The sequence below is a fragment of the Mauremys reevesii genome, linkage group 4, assembly GCF_016161935.1.
Source record: "Mauremys reevesii isolate NIE-2019 linkage group 4, ASM1616193v1, whole genome shotgun sequence".
Classification (NCBI taxonomy): domain Eukaryota; kingdom Metazoa; phylum Chordata; order Testudines; family Geoemydidae; genus Mauremys; species Mauremys reevesii.
The window spans coordinates 30058474-30074382 of NC_052626.1; the positions used below are offsets into that span (position 1 = coordinate 30058474).

The following is a 15909-nucleotide window of genomic DNA, read 5'->3' on the forward strand; positions in this document are numbered from 1 at the left end:
GCTGGGCTCCGGAGCGTCCGTTGGCCGCTTTGATTTTTTGTAGCCTTGTCTCAGGTCCTTGATTTTCACGTGGCACTGCGTTGTGTCCCGGCTGTATTCTCTGTCTGCCATGGCTTTGGAGACCTTCTCGTAGGTTTTTGCATTCCGTTTTTTGGAGCGCAGCTCCGAAAGCACAGACTCATCGCCCCACACAGCGATCAGATCCAAGACTTCCCGGTCAGTCCATGCTGGGGCTCTCTTTCTACTCTGAGATTGCATGGACTCCTCTGCTGGAGAGCTCTGCATCGCTGCCAGTGCTGCTGATCTCGCCCCGATGTCCAAACAGGAAATGAGATTCAAACTGGCTAGACAGGAAAAGGAATTCAAATTTCCCCGGGGCTTTTCCTGTGTGGCTGGTCAGAGCATCCAAGCTCGGACTGCTGTCCAGAGCGTCAACAGAGTGGTGCACTGTGGGATAGCTCCCGGAGCTACTAGCGTCAAATTCCATCCACACCTAGCCTAATTCGACATGGCCATGTCGAATTTAGCGCTACTCCCCTCGTCGGGGAGGAGTACAGAAATCGAACTAAAGAGACCTCTAGGTCAAACTAAATGGTTTCGTTGTGTGGACGGGTGCAGGTTTAATTCGAATTAACGCTGCTAAATTCGACATAAACTCCTAGTGTAGACCAGGCCTTAGAAACACCTGGAGCATGGGGCAGCATCCCTGACCATCTTGGCCAAGAGCATCCTCCTCATGAGGATTAGTAGTACTTAATTAGGTACAATTTATGTCACTGAAATCAAGAACCCTTTCTTTACTGTAATTCCCATTTACCAGACTTGCAGTACAAACTAGCCTTTGGCAGGGAATTTTAGCAGTTGCTTAGCTCATTATCGTTCAGCTGTTGAGCCACAGCTTCAGACTACATCACCACCTAAGAGGATTATGCAACAACAGGTGATTACTGCTTAAACCTCTAATATTGAGCTTGTCTCCCATAACATTTTAGGCTTCTATGGATACCTTTTTTCAAGGAAAATAGTTAGTGGTTCAACAGACATCTCACTTGGAAAAAATGTAGTTTATTTTACTTAATATTACAGTGGCAAATTATCATTGTCCATGAGTGTACAGTTTGATGGTGCACAGTATGATTAAAATCTAGTCCCCCAAATCTCCATGTATTTTTAAAAATGCATTTTTAAAGACAGCAGTTCTCAAACTGTAGGTCACGACCCTGTTTTAATGGGGTTACCAGGGTGGCTTAGACTTGCCTTGGTCCTGGGCAGCAGGGTTGAGATTATATCCCACCAGCCTGGGACTGAAGCCCTTGGACTTCCACTTTACTCCCCCTCCCCCCCCGGGTGGTGGGGCTTGAGCTTTGGCTCCTGCACCCAGGATCAGGCTTCGGTTCCCCCCCGGGGCTGTGTAGTAATTTTTGTTGTCAGAAGGAGGTCGCAGTGCAATGAAGTTTGAGAATCTCTGTTTTAAGACTTATCCTCTTCTGCAGATTTGCTAGGTAGCATATCTAAATATACACTATATACATATTTACAATACAAATGTAAAATACCTAATGAATAATTATAGCGGTTAAGCATGTTTCTGGGGAAATAAAAAGTGGAGGAAAGGAGATGCTAGGAACCACCCACCAGCACAAGAATATCTTCCTTAAGATTTTCTATGTCATGAGTGTTTGTAGTATAAAAGAATCTCAGTATTTAAGAATATGGCTGACTTATTTAGGAGGAACAAGTTCTCATCTTCTGTTGACTAATTCCTAAATTCTTTCTAACATTAGGAACATTCTTTGAAGACAACTGGACACTTTGCCTTGGAAGTAGATCTGGAAATTTCAGCCTCCTCTTCCTCACTAGATATGTCAAAACTATCCTCACATCTAGTTGTTAGCCCTTGAGCTCTGCCTGAGGAGTACCAACCAAATATTTGTTAACTCAGGTAACTTATGCCAGGGACTAAACCTGGCTCCCTTGAATGGAAAGATTCCCCAGCAGTATCTAAATATATGTGTATATATATATATATATTGCATATATTTTTTCTCTAAATTTCCCCCCTCCCCCCCACTGTTTACTAATATCAAAGTGTTGCACACAAAAAGACCTGGATCATCTAAAGCCACCACTGAAATGCAACCATCTTTGCAGTACAATGTGACAACAAGGCAATGATACACAAAATATTTTTTAGGGCAGGGAAGCGAAAAGTAACTCATAAAATTAGGGGAATTTAGGCAGGCAGAATGCAATGATCTCTTCCATAATTTGGCCATGATGGGTCATGCAATATGATATACATCAATAATCCATAATGCATACCAACCATTATCTCACACAAAGTAAGAAGTTTAGTCCAGTTGGGCATTGTACCTTGAGGAAACAGACTTCACCATACAAAATTCTCTATAAAAAGCTTCACTTATTACATAGGTGTACTCAACCTTGCTGGAAACAGAGAGAGAAAAAAGCAGCATTTTCTAAAAATGAGTATATCTATATGTCAGGCCCAGTAAATTGCCCAATTCTGGGTCTACCAAATGCAGGAGTCACTATTCTACAGATTCTATTACAAAACAGAGCCTCAGAATGATGAACAGTTGCTTTTGAATAAAAAATGTTTATTTTTAAACTCAGATGTCTTTTCAACCAGAAAGCTTCTCTATAACACAGGAAAAGGTCTTTAGACCTCCATATTTATAACTTACCTTACACTGATAGTTTACAAAATTCTAAACATTGTAAAATATTTTGATGAGTAATGTCATTTACTGTGTGCACAGCGCACTTGGAACTTCCATTAAATAGTAATCCCTGACACAGATGTTTTGGGGATTGAGCCCTATACCTCAAATCACCATCCAATTAAAAAGAAAAACCAACCCCTCCCCAACAATCATTATTTTTAAAGGGTGGGAAAAAACAAACATTGTGGTGCTTCGTATGAACTAAAAACCAAAACTGATTTCATCCTTGTGACTGGACAGATGTCTTTAACAGATTTGTATGCATAAAGGCTTTCAATTAATTTAACAAATTTTAAAACATAAAATATCGGTAACAACCATGGAATGTAAAGTACTATACGAGCTTCTACCAGCTTCTATCTTGAAATCTTACTGAAAGCCTTTAAAAAAAAAAAATCTTATGCTTGACCTTAAAATGTTCTCCAAAGGCAAAATGCTTCCTTTCCCAATTGGAAAATTCACACACTTTTTTGAGCCATGCTACATCAGAGTGATTTTGATTCAGCATAGTAGCAATGAGTTTTATGGTGGAACTTTTATCACAGATGGGACCCAAAGGGTTTGTCTCTTTGCTTGTTTATATCAAATGAAGAGGTGTCTGACTACAATTACAATTAGATCAGGGGTACCAGACACCCCAATTTTCCAGCATAGTTTTACCAAAGGATTGCTCTCAAGTGTTTTCATAAGAACCTTTTCATTCCAGTTTAATACTGAGCATATTCTCCTTCCCCTCTGTTAAAACTTATTTGCAAAGGCTTCCCTGAATCTTTTGCCTTAAACAATTCTCAATATTGCCCAAGGGGGCGGGGAGGGGAGGAGAGTAGATTTTCAACTTTGGTAGTGTGTATTTGAGTTGAAGTAAAGCAGAATGAATAAAAATTAGCCTTTCACCCACATGAACGTAATTTAGCTTCAAGGTAAACCTCAACTTAGATTATGGGGACTGATGATTAGAGAAATCTTCATTACATTTATATATTAAAAGGCGTGGTGCTACATTTCTTTCCCATAAAAAAACCTACTTACTTAAAATTCCTTCATGGTATTTCCTCCAAATTCTATGAAATGGTGGTAGGCAAGGAGAGGAGAATGAAGAAACTGGGGTTCAGCCCCCAAGTACTGCAGATCTCTCATTATTTCTAGCCAGGAATTTGTGTGTATCAAAATACATACATTTCCTCTCGATCATATTTTAGAATGCATTACACATTTTTACATCTAGTATCAGAAGTTTTTGAATGCTTATCCCAGTTTTCTTTTAAGTTCCTATTCCAACTTTTAACTTTTAAACAGTATAAACAGGCAACTTGAAGAATAGCTATACAATGCCTAATAGTCAAGAATGAACAACAAACTAATCTTCACTTCAGCAGCTGCCCATAGAGCTGGTTTTTGCCATTTCATTAAAAGTTTTGTTTGCCTTTTTTTAAATAAACACATGAAAGCAGAACTCAAGTTTAAGCCACCGTTGTTGTAATAAACAAAGAATAATTTCAAACACTGGTTAAAACCAAAGGTCAAGAATAAAAAAGTAATTTCTCATTAATAGACCAGTGCTCTGCATGTGTCCCATCACTGTTTTCAATTCAGAAATGTAAGAAGTTAAGTGACCCAAGACTGTTCATATTCAACTAAAAATTTAATAAATTTTGGTACCAGTGGCTGTAATCCCACTGCCAGCAACAGGAAAAACAAGTAGTATGAAACCTGATACCAAGGGGATAAATCCACAAAGTGAAGAATTCAGACTTAAGGACAGAATACCTTCCTGAACTTAGCTCACTGTGCACTGCTTATTATAAGTAACAGAAAGCAGGTGGTTTTTTTTTCTTGAAAGTATTAAAATCAAAATTCTCAAAAGATAGGTATAGCTGGCATAACAGATTGCAACAACTAGAAGTTATATATATATATACACACATATACAGTAGCTAGAAAATGCAAAAACGTGATTAGCAGATCTGTCAGACAACTTTTGTTTTTCCAGTCATTCTGTATTAAAGTACCTTATAACATTTTAAAGCTGGCTTTTTGACCCAGGAAACTGAAATTTTATTTCACAATATCTTATGATGTACTGTATCAATCAGTAGCACGAAGCAGTTACAGTATTAACAAGGATGCATATTAACCATTGCAGGAAAGCCACTATTAAGCACTTGGCCAATTTTCAATGGCCTAGAAACTTTTTACTGAAACTTCTACTGTTCAGTAGAAGAACCTCCCCACAAAAAGCAAAGACAACCCTTACATTTTTAAAATAGGAAAAATGATTCTTTTTATATATTTGCATTCTTAGGCAGAGACTTGGAATGCCATGTCATGTGAAAGAGCATGTTTATGACCAGTTAAATCCTTCTTGGAAGAAAGTTCATAAAAGAAACTGTCAATCTCAATTATAGCATACCAATGGTATTTGCAACAATATTCTTTAACAGTCTGAAAGCCAACCATGTGGAATGTACCAAGAGATGTCTTACATAGAACTGTGGTAGCAATTATTTACCTGTTCAGGTTAGTTTACTGGATTTTGACGTCAAACTTTTCTGAAGAATCAGTATTCTCTATAGAAATTAGAAAACTACAAAAAGATACCCACAAAAATAAAAAGGTAGAAATCTCCACAATCTTTTAAAGTTCAAGTAAAGACATCATCTTCACAGCATCTCCTTTAGACAATGGCATATTGCTCGTATAAAAGATCTCTTATTCTATAGAAGTCCTGGCAAAGACAGCCTTCCAATCCAATGCGCCCTGTTTCAGTCTGAAACAAAAAACATACTTGAATTTATTATCTTTACAGTGAAGTGGTGAGAGAGATGCACATAATGCGTTGCATATATTCTAGATATTTTTAAAAACCAACATACTTACCCTACGAACAGCCACTAGGTTGTTGCACACAAGCACCCCTCCTACAAATTCAGCTTGAATTCCTTCTCGCAGAAGAACTTGTTTAAAATCAGACAGTCTTGGCTCATTCATGAAAACAGACTGATGTCCAATAACCTTTCAATGAATAAAGATTGTAGTAAAACATTTTTATGAAGCCTTTATAATAAAGTAACTCAGCATATGATTGGAAAAAAATATATATTCTAGGGCTGTCAAGCGATTAAAAAAAATTATTGCAATTAATTGCACTGTTAAACAATAACAGAATAACATTTATTTAAATATTTTTGGATGTTGTCTACATTTTCAAATATATTGATTCAATTATAACAGAATACAATGTGTACAGTGCTCACTATTTTTATTACAAATATCTGTGCTGTAAAGAACAAAAAAATAGTATTTTTCAATTCATTTAATACAAGTACTATAGTGCAATCTCTTTATCATGAAAGTGAAAGTACAACAAATGAATGTATTATTAAAACAAAAAAATATTTTTCAAAAAAAAATACCAACACAAACCTTTAGACAAGTAGTCTCAGTCACTCAGCAGTCAAAGAGACAAAACATTTGTTTACATTTGCAGCTGCTGGCTGCTTATTTATTTTATATGCACCAATGGTGAGATCAAGTGAGATCATGGCATGTTTATTTTGCAGCATTGCTGCATATTTACACATGAGATGCTAAGATGCACATATGTCCTTCACACTTCAGCCACCATTCCAGAGGACATGTCACCACAATAATTATACCCAAAGCAGTGCACCCCATGCATGTTCACTTTCATCATCTCTCATCATGCCACCACCAGAGAAGGTTTTTTTTTTTTTTTTTTGGTTTTGTTCTCTTTAGTTTGTTGCCATTGGTGTTTTGCTTTAAGACTTCTGATGAAAGCCACTCACACCTCCTCTCTCTCAGATTTTGGAAGACACTTCAGAATGACAACCTGTGAGTTCTGCTATCTTTCTTATCTATCTCACTTCCTTACACTGTGTTGTTTTTTAAATTTTTTTTTTGTTAAATTTTAAAACAACAAAATACAATCATCATATAAATATATATAATATATATGGCAATAATAAAAAGGCATGCAGGAAGACATAGAGACATAGACATTCTATTCTCAGTAGTCAAAAACAATTTAACAATTTTTTTTTTTTATCATCAGCATGGAAGCATATCCTATCCTCTGGAATGCGAAAGCAAGAAGGGTGAATGGATATATGTTATCTGTCTCGTAAATGTTTGCAATGCTATGAAAGTGTCATCACAAGGCCTGTCACACTCCCTCAGTTCAGGTGAAAAAAAAAGACACTTGTTAAATTAAGAATGTAAATTAAATAAAACAAACTTGAAGAAGATTGACTGAAGAAGAAAAGATTGAGGACTTGTGACTAGGCTCTGAAGTTTTTTTTTGTTTTTTGTTTTTGTTGAAAAAAAAAAAGAAAAAAAAAAAAAAGTGATTTTCTCAATAAAGAGACTTTTGGATGGTGTATATGGTGAGGTGAACTGTAAAATTGTTTTTAAATTTTGTTTTTTTTATTTTTTAATATTATATATAAAATAATAAATAATAAAAAAAAAATAATTAAGTCAAAATATTAAAATGTGTATGAAAAAAAAAAATTATAATAAAAAAAAAAAAAAAAAAAATAAAAAATTTCAATTGGCATTCTATTGTTTAACAGTGTGATTAAAACTGAGTTTAATCACGATTAATATTTTAAATCAGAAATCAATTTTTTTGAGTTAATAGTGTGAGTTAACTGCGATTAATCGACAGCCCTAATTTATTCAATTTCCCCTTTAATAGGTGTAATGATTTTAAGAAGGCCTCCTCACTCGCAACTCCTGGTCTGTGCTGGGAGCATGAACCTGTGGGACAGGGCATGGGAAACTCTGGTTTCCTTTTCAAACTCTGTGATCTTAGCAAAGTCTACTAGGGTAAGATTCTCACCAATACTCAAGCCCTTTTATGCCAGATGAAAGAGCTCTATAAGCCCTGGATCTAGCCAAGAGATGATTTCCCCCTACGTAGGCATTGTGTAAGACAGCCATAAGGCTACCTTTGTAGGATGTACTCACAAGCCCTGGACAAGGGGTGTGCTGGGAGCGGTGCCCCGACAATCAACACTGTGGTTCATAGCACAGCCCAGGGAGGTTGCCATAATTTAAATAGCCCTAGGTGCCTTCCTAAATTATGCTCCAAGGGATACAGAGGCCCTCAGCAGTACTGGTTTGGGAAGATACAAAGGTGGCAACCTACCTCCATCTGGGCTAAGAGTTGCAGCACAAGACCTTACCCTTAATATCTGTATGTCTCAGTTTTCTCTTTTTTAAAAGGAGTTAATGGTATCTACCCAAATACGCAAAAGTATTTGAGGACTAAGGACGAAGAGTGCTATTAAGAATTGCACTGTCTGATCCTCTGCTGGTCAGTTAGGTGCTTCTTTTTGAAATGATATTCGTGCATGTATCTATCTTTAACCTACATATGATGAGGAAACATTTACCAGTGTCAGATGAAATTTAAGGAGTAAATCCAAGGAGTGATACCAACTAGGGTTGTCAATTAATCACAGCTAATGCCTGCGATTAACTGAACACAAAATTAATGCGTTAATTTTTTAAACACATTAATTGCATACCTCTGGGTGGAGGGGAAGGGGAGAGAGGCATTGGCAGTGAGGGAGCTGAAGCCCCAGCTCGGAGCCTGGTGTAGGGGTGGAGGCTTGAGCCTGGAGCCCCACGCAAGCCCCGAGCGAGCCCCAAGCAGGGCTGAAGCCCCAAGCCCCCTGCCTATATTTGAAAATATAGAAAACATCCAAAAATATTTAAATGGTATTATGTTACTGTTTAACAGTGCGATTAAAACTGTGATTAATCACAATTTATTTTTTTAATCTGAGGATTAATTGCAAGACAACCCAAATACCAACTGATTTCCAAAGCCATGTATGGTAAGTGCACAGGTCACATAATAAATATTTTTTTTATTGCATCAGTACCTAGAAGCCCCATCTGAGATCAGGGTCACATTGTGGTAGGCGCTGTATATTATATATAATAGAGACATTCTCTGTCTTGAAGAGCTCACATCCTGAACAAAGAAAGCAGTAGCTGTGTAACAACTGTAAAAATCACACTAAGGGCTGGTCTTCAATATGGGGATATAGACACTGCTGCAATCAATGCAGCAGTGATCAATTTAGCAGGTCTAGTGAAGACCCGCTAAATCAATGGCAGAGTGTTCTCTGGTCGACCCCGGTACTTCAGCTCCCTGAGAAGAGTAAGGGAATTCGAGGGGAGAGCATCTCCCATCGATGCAGCACAGTGAAGACACTGGGGTAAGTCGACCTAAGCTACCTAGCTGGAGTAGTGTAATTTAGGTCGACTTACACCCGTAGCGAAAACAAGCCCTAAGACACCAATTTACAACATGAACAGTCCGATACTGGAGGCCTTATTCAAGCGAAGCTCCTGACTTTAATGAGACTTTTACCTGAGTAAGTCCCACTTAAAGTCAGGCTCTAAATGTTGAAAAAACTATACCTGCAAATCATCCCCACAAATATAAGACTCAAATCCCCACAAATATAAGAGAGCATGTAGCCAAGGGAAGGCAAAAGCTTTTCTACCTCATGTGGTGGCAGTGGTTCTAGAGTAGGAATGATCTCACTCTCCTCACATACTTCCTTATCATCATCATCAAACAAACTCTTCATAGCCTTTTGCTGTGCAATAACACTGGAGTCAGAAGAAGGCATATCCACTTGCATTTCCAAGTCTTCTCCATCTTCTCTCAGCTCTCCTTCTTCCAGAATGACTCCTGTGTCCACTTTTGAAACCCGCATGTCCAGGACACCATCTATCCAAGCTAGTTCTGCATCTTTCGCTTTACAGAACTGAAGGGAGCTGACCAGAGAATCTTTTAACCTGACCTAAGTTGCACACAGACAAAAACTGTAATGACTTATTTACATAAGCAAACCTGACAGCACATTTCACAGGCTCTTTCGAGAATTTCGAGAAGCATTTCAGTTTGGATTTTCATTGGAGTTTCTCCAACCAGCTCTCGCATGCTCTCTTTCATTCCCCACTCCCTTCAAACTGAGGTATGTACTCTTCTCTCTAGCCCCATTGCCCCATCATTAGATCTCTGCTTCAAAGCTTAGTTGAAACCATCTATAATGCTGACATGGTCAGGCAATTTCTCTAGTTTCTTTCATGTTACACACACACAGAGAAACAAACACACAAACATACAGAGTAATGGTATAGTTAAGGTTTTTAGTAAAATTAAGTTGCTCTTACTTGACATGCATATTTTCAATTACTACTTGCACTATTTCTTTTGCACCCAAAACTCTTATAGCAGTTTCAATAAGAATTTTGGATATACGTGGAATGCAGGACTGGGACTCAAATGCATACCTAAATATATACAATGTGTTCAGCAGAGCAAGTTGAATGAGATACTTTCCTTTTGCACTTTATAATTGCAGGCTTAAAATGTAATCTCAAACATCTATTAATGCAGTGATTGCATTAATAATGTATTGGTATAACATATGTAATATCCACAAGATTATAATGGAAATGTTTCCATCTTTCCCCAGAAATAAGTTCATTGTCTTGCCACAATATGACTAGATGTAAGTGCTCATACCATTATCTTTCCCCCCAAAAGACACAGCCAAATAATGACACAATCTGATCAATATAGGGCTCTCACAACCCTCAGTACTCATACAATTGATTAATTCCACTATCTTACCTGATAGATGTGAGTCTCACTGGTTGCATCTACAGTTTCATGCAGTTTAGGCATATAAACTTTAATATCTTTCCCACCAAAAGCTCTGCAAGACTCTGAAAGGTCCTGGCTAGCCTCAGGTGGACCATGGACAATGATCAACTGTCGTGGCTTCATCTGGTTAATTATTTTTTTAATGGAGTCACCATCTGAGCGTCCTTCATAGTCTATGTATGTAACTCTGGCTCTAATTTGATTTTAAAAGAAAAAAAATAATTAATGCTTTGTCCTAAATTTTGAGAGAATAATTATGTTGTCTTATTGCTGTAACACTTGCTCTTCCTTTCCCATTCCCCCTCCTGCCCTATCCCACATCATGTATAAAAGTAGACTATAAACTCTTCAGAGTAGGAACCATGAGTCAAATTCTGTGCCACCTCCAGGAGCAGCAGCACAAGAGGTGCAGCCCACAGGAAGCTTTAAGCCACTTTGTGCCTTCCTGACTTCAAAACAGGCCCCTGCCTAGTTTAGGCAGCCTGAGGAGGTGGGTCTGCTGTAAGTTACAGAAGCTTCCCCAGTGTTGCTTGCAGCATAAGCCAGAATGGCAGTAGTTATGTGCACTATGCCCCCCAAAATGCCAGAGACTGCAAGAGGAAGAGAGCGGGGAGAAGGCCACAGTTGAGCCATATATGGCAGCCCAATGCAGCGCTTGCACCAGTGGAATTCTCCCCCAGCCCCTTTAAACCACCCAAGCACCATCTAAGGTGGGGGTGAGGGAGAGAAAGGGGCAAAATCTTCTTTTGTGTCTTTTCATCTGTGCTACAAGGCACCTAGCATCCTTCTGGGTGCCATAAAATAATGATTAATGCTACATTGATGTAGGTTTCTTTCCATTAATTTTCTTTTTAAAAAAAAAGATTTAATAGGTGATACTTGAAATACATGCAGCTATTTCAATGATTTTTCTACCCTTTTCACAAACTTAAAAAAAAAAACCCAACAACATTATCGTCTAGTTCCCCAGAAAAATCTCCCTCTGGACTTGGAAAAAAATAAGCAGCCATCATGAAGTTTCAGCCTGAAAAACATTTTTTGAGGAAAAAACAAAACAAAACATAAGCAACTAAACACTGTTTGCAATGCATCAGCCATTTCAATTGTGAATCCCTGACAAGCAGTGCCCTCAAGTTTATCTAAAAATCACTCACTTTATTTCCATTGATTCTGTTGCTGAAATACATTTGGTAGGAACATCTGATAAATCTTGGTCCATAGGCTCATCTCCATTTGTCAAACCAGATTCTAATTTACTCTTTTCTTCTTCAGTTGCTTGAAGCTCTGGAACTAGGAAATCCTCAGGCCTAATGTTGAAATGTTTAATTATTTGCATTAAAGTAGCACCAGGGTTCTAGGTGCTACACAAACAATATTTACTATTACACTATATTACTGTTGAGTTGCTTTGCAATTAAAAGTATATAAGCTCAGCAGAAATGCTTTTAAGATTCCAATATCTAAACATGCTCAAGGATATTCCACCCCGGATTAACTATATTTCTTCCAGATTAATATCTTTTAGATATTCCAATTTCTGGCATTTACATTCAGCCAACAGTCTACAAGATTCTCTCTCTCTTTTTAGTACGAGTTCCTTAAAAGACAGATAGCCTCTTTGCTGGAAGATAGCGGTTTCTGTTTTCTCTCCTTTTCATTTCAAAGTTTACAAATCAGATTGTGTAATTTAAACAAAAATCAGGTTCACATTGAATCAGGTTCACAAGAATCAGGAACCAACAGAAAAGAATTTAATCACTTCTCTCTTCTAGGATAAAGAAAGTGCCTAGAGAGGGAGCATGATTTAAATGGATTGAGCATAAGGAAAAAAGGAGGAACTTCTTAATTTCAGTCCTGGCACTATCACTAATTCTCCGTGTGGCCTACAGCAACTTGTCTTAATTTCTGTCTGTTATCCTTTGTCTAAAGTGGGGCTAATACCTACTTCACAGGTCTGTCGCAAGTGCTAAAAAAAAAAAAATACTATACAAATAATATTACTATTTTTTCCTCACACATACTTGATAATCTCCCCATATTCATCCCATTTAATTCTTTCTTCTGGGGCTGGAAACATCGGATAAGACTTCTTGGCCTGTTTGAAGAAGCTTCCTTTTCGGCTTCCTTCACCTTTCATCATCAAGTCATGTTTAGTTTTATGCACTGATGGCTGATCAATATCCTCTTCAACATCACTCTCATCACTGGAATCAATATCTACCCTGAAATGTCACCCCAAAATGGATTTTAAGTTATTTCTTTTAAGTTTCATTTTACACACTCACCCACACACACACATAAAATTTCATTTTAAGTTACGTATCAAACATTTGCTGGCCATTGCCTGCACTCAGATGGTCACATGCCTAATTTTGCAATTAATGAACATTTAGAAACATTTAAAATCAGTTATTGCTGGAGAACTAAGATGATTTACAAACTTCAGAAAGGATTTGTGACTGTCAAAGAGATCAGCTAAAAGGGGCCCATTAAAACAAAATTCCATAGCTGACTAATGAATGATCTGATATACAGTAACTCCTCACTTAATGTTGTAGTTATGTTCCTGAAAAACGTGACTTTAAGTGAAACGATGTTAAGTGAATCCAATTTCCCCATAAGTATGAACGTTAATGGGGGGGTTAAGGTTCCAGGGAAATTTATTTTTGCCATACAGTACAGTACTATAGTTAGGAGGTGCCCCTGCCTTACCCCACAAAGGCACAGCCCACTGGCACTGGGGACAATGAGGCAGGCAAGGAGGCTGAAGGTGCTGTAGGCTAGGAGAATCACGTTGTGCAGCAGCGGCAGCTTTCCCTACTCTGCAAGCACCAGGGGCAGGAGGCTCAACCCTTGGCCCACCCACTCCACCCCTTTCCCCAAGCCCCCCCCCCTTAACCCGCCTCTTCTCCCCCGCCCCAGTTTACTCCGCATGCCATGTCCAAGCTCCTCCCCCCCCACCTCCTGCCCGTGGCAATCAGCTGGCTTACAGCGTTCAGGAGGGAGGAGCAAGGACACGGCACGCAGGCTCCCACATCCCGTTCTGGAGACAGGGGAGGGAGGGAGAGCCTGCGCGCCGAGTCGTCGCTCCTCCCCCTCCTCCTTCCTGAACTCTGCAAGCCAGCTGATTGCTGCGGGCAGGAGGTGGGGGGAGGAGGGGGAAGGCACTGATCCACAGGGTCTGCCGGAGGGCGGGAGGCACTGGGGGGGGGAGGGGAGCGGGCGTAGGGGAGCTGATAGGGTGGCTGCCAGCTGTGAACAAAGCAGGCAGCCAAACAACATTATAGCGAAGCGTTGCACAACTTTAAATGGAGCATGTTCCGTAATTGAGCAGGGACATAAGATCGAAACAACGTTAAGTGAGAGGACGTTAAGTGGGGAGTTACTGTATTTTCACCTATGGAAGCTACAATTTTCAGCTATTTCCAAAAGGTAGTAAGGTATATTGGTTACTTGAAGGCTGTGTCTTTGGCATTAAGAGCTCACTGCATTAACAGGAAATATACTTACTCTTTGGACTGTTCTAACTTTTTAGCTGCTTCTTTCTTTAGTTTCTCCTTTTCTAGGTACTCCTCAAGTTCCTTCCCTTCAAGTTTGACACGTTTCCTCAACTAAAAAGAAAAAAAAAAGAAGTGTGTGTGTGTGCGTGTATAAAAATATAAAAGGAGGGGAAAAACTGTATTAGAGTAAGCAACTTCAAAATAAGCTGTAACTTTTATTTGAAAGTTTTAATACCCCTTCTACTGCACCAACTAAAACTTTTACCCAGTCACAATCAGTATCAGGATACCAAAGTGATTAAGGCTACTTCTGCCACCCACATTGAGTTCAGTAGTAACTTACTCTTAATGTAAATAAAATCCCTAGTACTGCTAAAATTGAGCAAATATATTATTACCATGCTTAACAATAAAATAGTTATAGTAAAACTGTATTAAAAATCAACTGATTCACTTTGCAAAACTCCTAAATTGAAACTGATCTTCATTTAGTAACTTACAGTGAAGGAATTATTTTTTCCCCTTCTTTCAGTAACTGAACAGGGAAAAATTCATCCCTAAATAATATTTGGTGTTGGTATTATGGTTTTCCTGTCTTTGACACTGACAAACAAGAGCAGAATGCCAAAACTGAATATTATTATAGGGAACAGTAGCAAATTTTGCTCTGGCTTTAAAGAAGGCATACCACAGTACACCTCTAAACCGCTATTAAGAGGGGAGCCAAAAATCCCTACTGCGTTATAGCACAAACCCCGTTATATTGGGGTACAGGCGGCAGGGCTCCAGCGGAGATTTAAAGAGCTCTGGGCTCCAGCCGCTGTGTGGAGCCCTGGGCCCTTTAAATCATCGGCGAGCTCCGCTGCCGCAGCCCCAGGGTAGCGACAGCAGGGCTCCCGTGGTGATTTAAAGAGCTCCAGGCTCCAGCCACTGCGGGGAGCCCAGGCCCTTTAAATCGCCGGCAAGCCCCGCTGCCGCAGCCCCGGGGTAGCAGTGGCAGGGCTCCAGCAGGATTTAAAGGGCCCGGGGCTCCCCACAGCAGCTGGAGCCCTGGGCCCTTTAAAGTGCCACCTGAGCCCCACTGCTGCAGCCCCGGGGTAGCAGCGGCAGGGCTCCAGTGGTGATTTAAAGGGCCCAAGGCTCCCCATAGCAGCTGGAGCCCCGAACCCTTTAAAGTGCTGCCGGAGCCCCGCTGCTTCTGCGCTATACGTAAACCCGTGTTATATCGGGTCGTGTTATAGCAGGGTAGAGGTGTATATGTTTTCCTAAATAATACTGTATCCCGAGGACAATAATGCATGAAGTATTCTATTGTTTTAGGAAATTATAAAAGAAAGCTGTAGAATCTATATGGGAATTGCTAAGAACCCCTTTAAAGTCACAGGTGTACACACTCCCATACAAACCATAAAATTTGGCAGGTGGAATCAGGAGCAGGTGTAGTATGAAAAATTACTTAAATCAGCTGTATAAGTCAACTATTCCTGTTTATTTTCCACCCTTCGTTTTCTTTTTAAATTTCTTGTGTTATATTAACCTCACTCAGCTTGACTTTCTTTTTCCAAATGATTTTTTTGTCCAAATAAGCAACTGTACCTTGCCATCTAAACGTCGACGGGAAACTGTACAATTACTTTCTGTTTACTGTAACATGGGTGCGCTTCTGTGATTTGAAAGGTATTTTTAGCAATTTTTATGCTACAGATTTTATAACCTTGCCCTTCAGCTAATATATAATAATTCCCTACCACAAAATCTACTTTTGATCCTATTCTTATTTGACGATGCCATGCTTAACTATAACTACAGTTTGACACATCAGGAAATAAGTGGCTTAAGAGTTCTCTCAGCAACTAGACAAAATTTTCAATAGTACAATCAAAAAAGAAATTTAAGCTAGGTCTTGAACAGACTTCCACAGTTGGTAAACATCAGAAAATCTGAATTG

General features: G+C 39.1%; 1 protein-coding gene across 3 annotated transcripts in view; it reads right to left on the minus strand.

Moving 5' to 3' along the window:
- Positions 1 to 631: 631 nt before the first annotated feature.
- Positions 632 to 15909, minus strand: part of CPSF2 (cleavage and polyadenylation specific factor 2) — a 30524-nt gene continuing 15246 nt past the window's right edge. The window contains exons 8-14 of one of the 3 annotated variants that reach the window (XM_039536391.1): positions 13972 to 14072; positions 12483 to 12683; positions 11616 to 11768; positions 10429 to 10654; positions 9290 to 9592; positions 5625 to 5759; positions 632 to 5514 (exon numbers count right to left, since the gene is read on the minus strand). In XM_039536391.1, the coding sequence (XP_039392325.1) occupies positions 5422 to 5514; positions 5625 to 5759; positions 9290 to 9592; positions 10429 to 10654; positions 11616 to 11768; positions 12483 to 12683; positions 13972 to 14072 (1212 nt within the window). In that variant the 3' untranslated portion in view covers positions 632 to 5421. The remainder of the gene's footprint in view (positions 5515 to 5624; positions 5760 to 9289; positions 9593 to 10428; positions 10655 to 11615; positions 11769 to 12482; positions 12684 to 13971; positions 14073 to 15909) is intronic. The other 2 variants (XM_039536390.1, XM_039536389.1) reach the window with 2 other exon arrangements.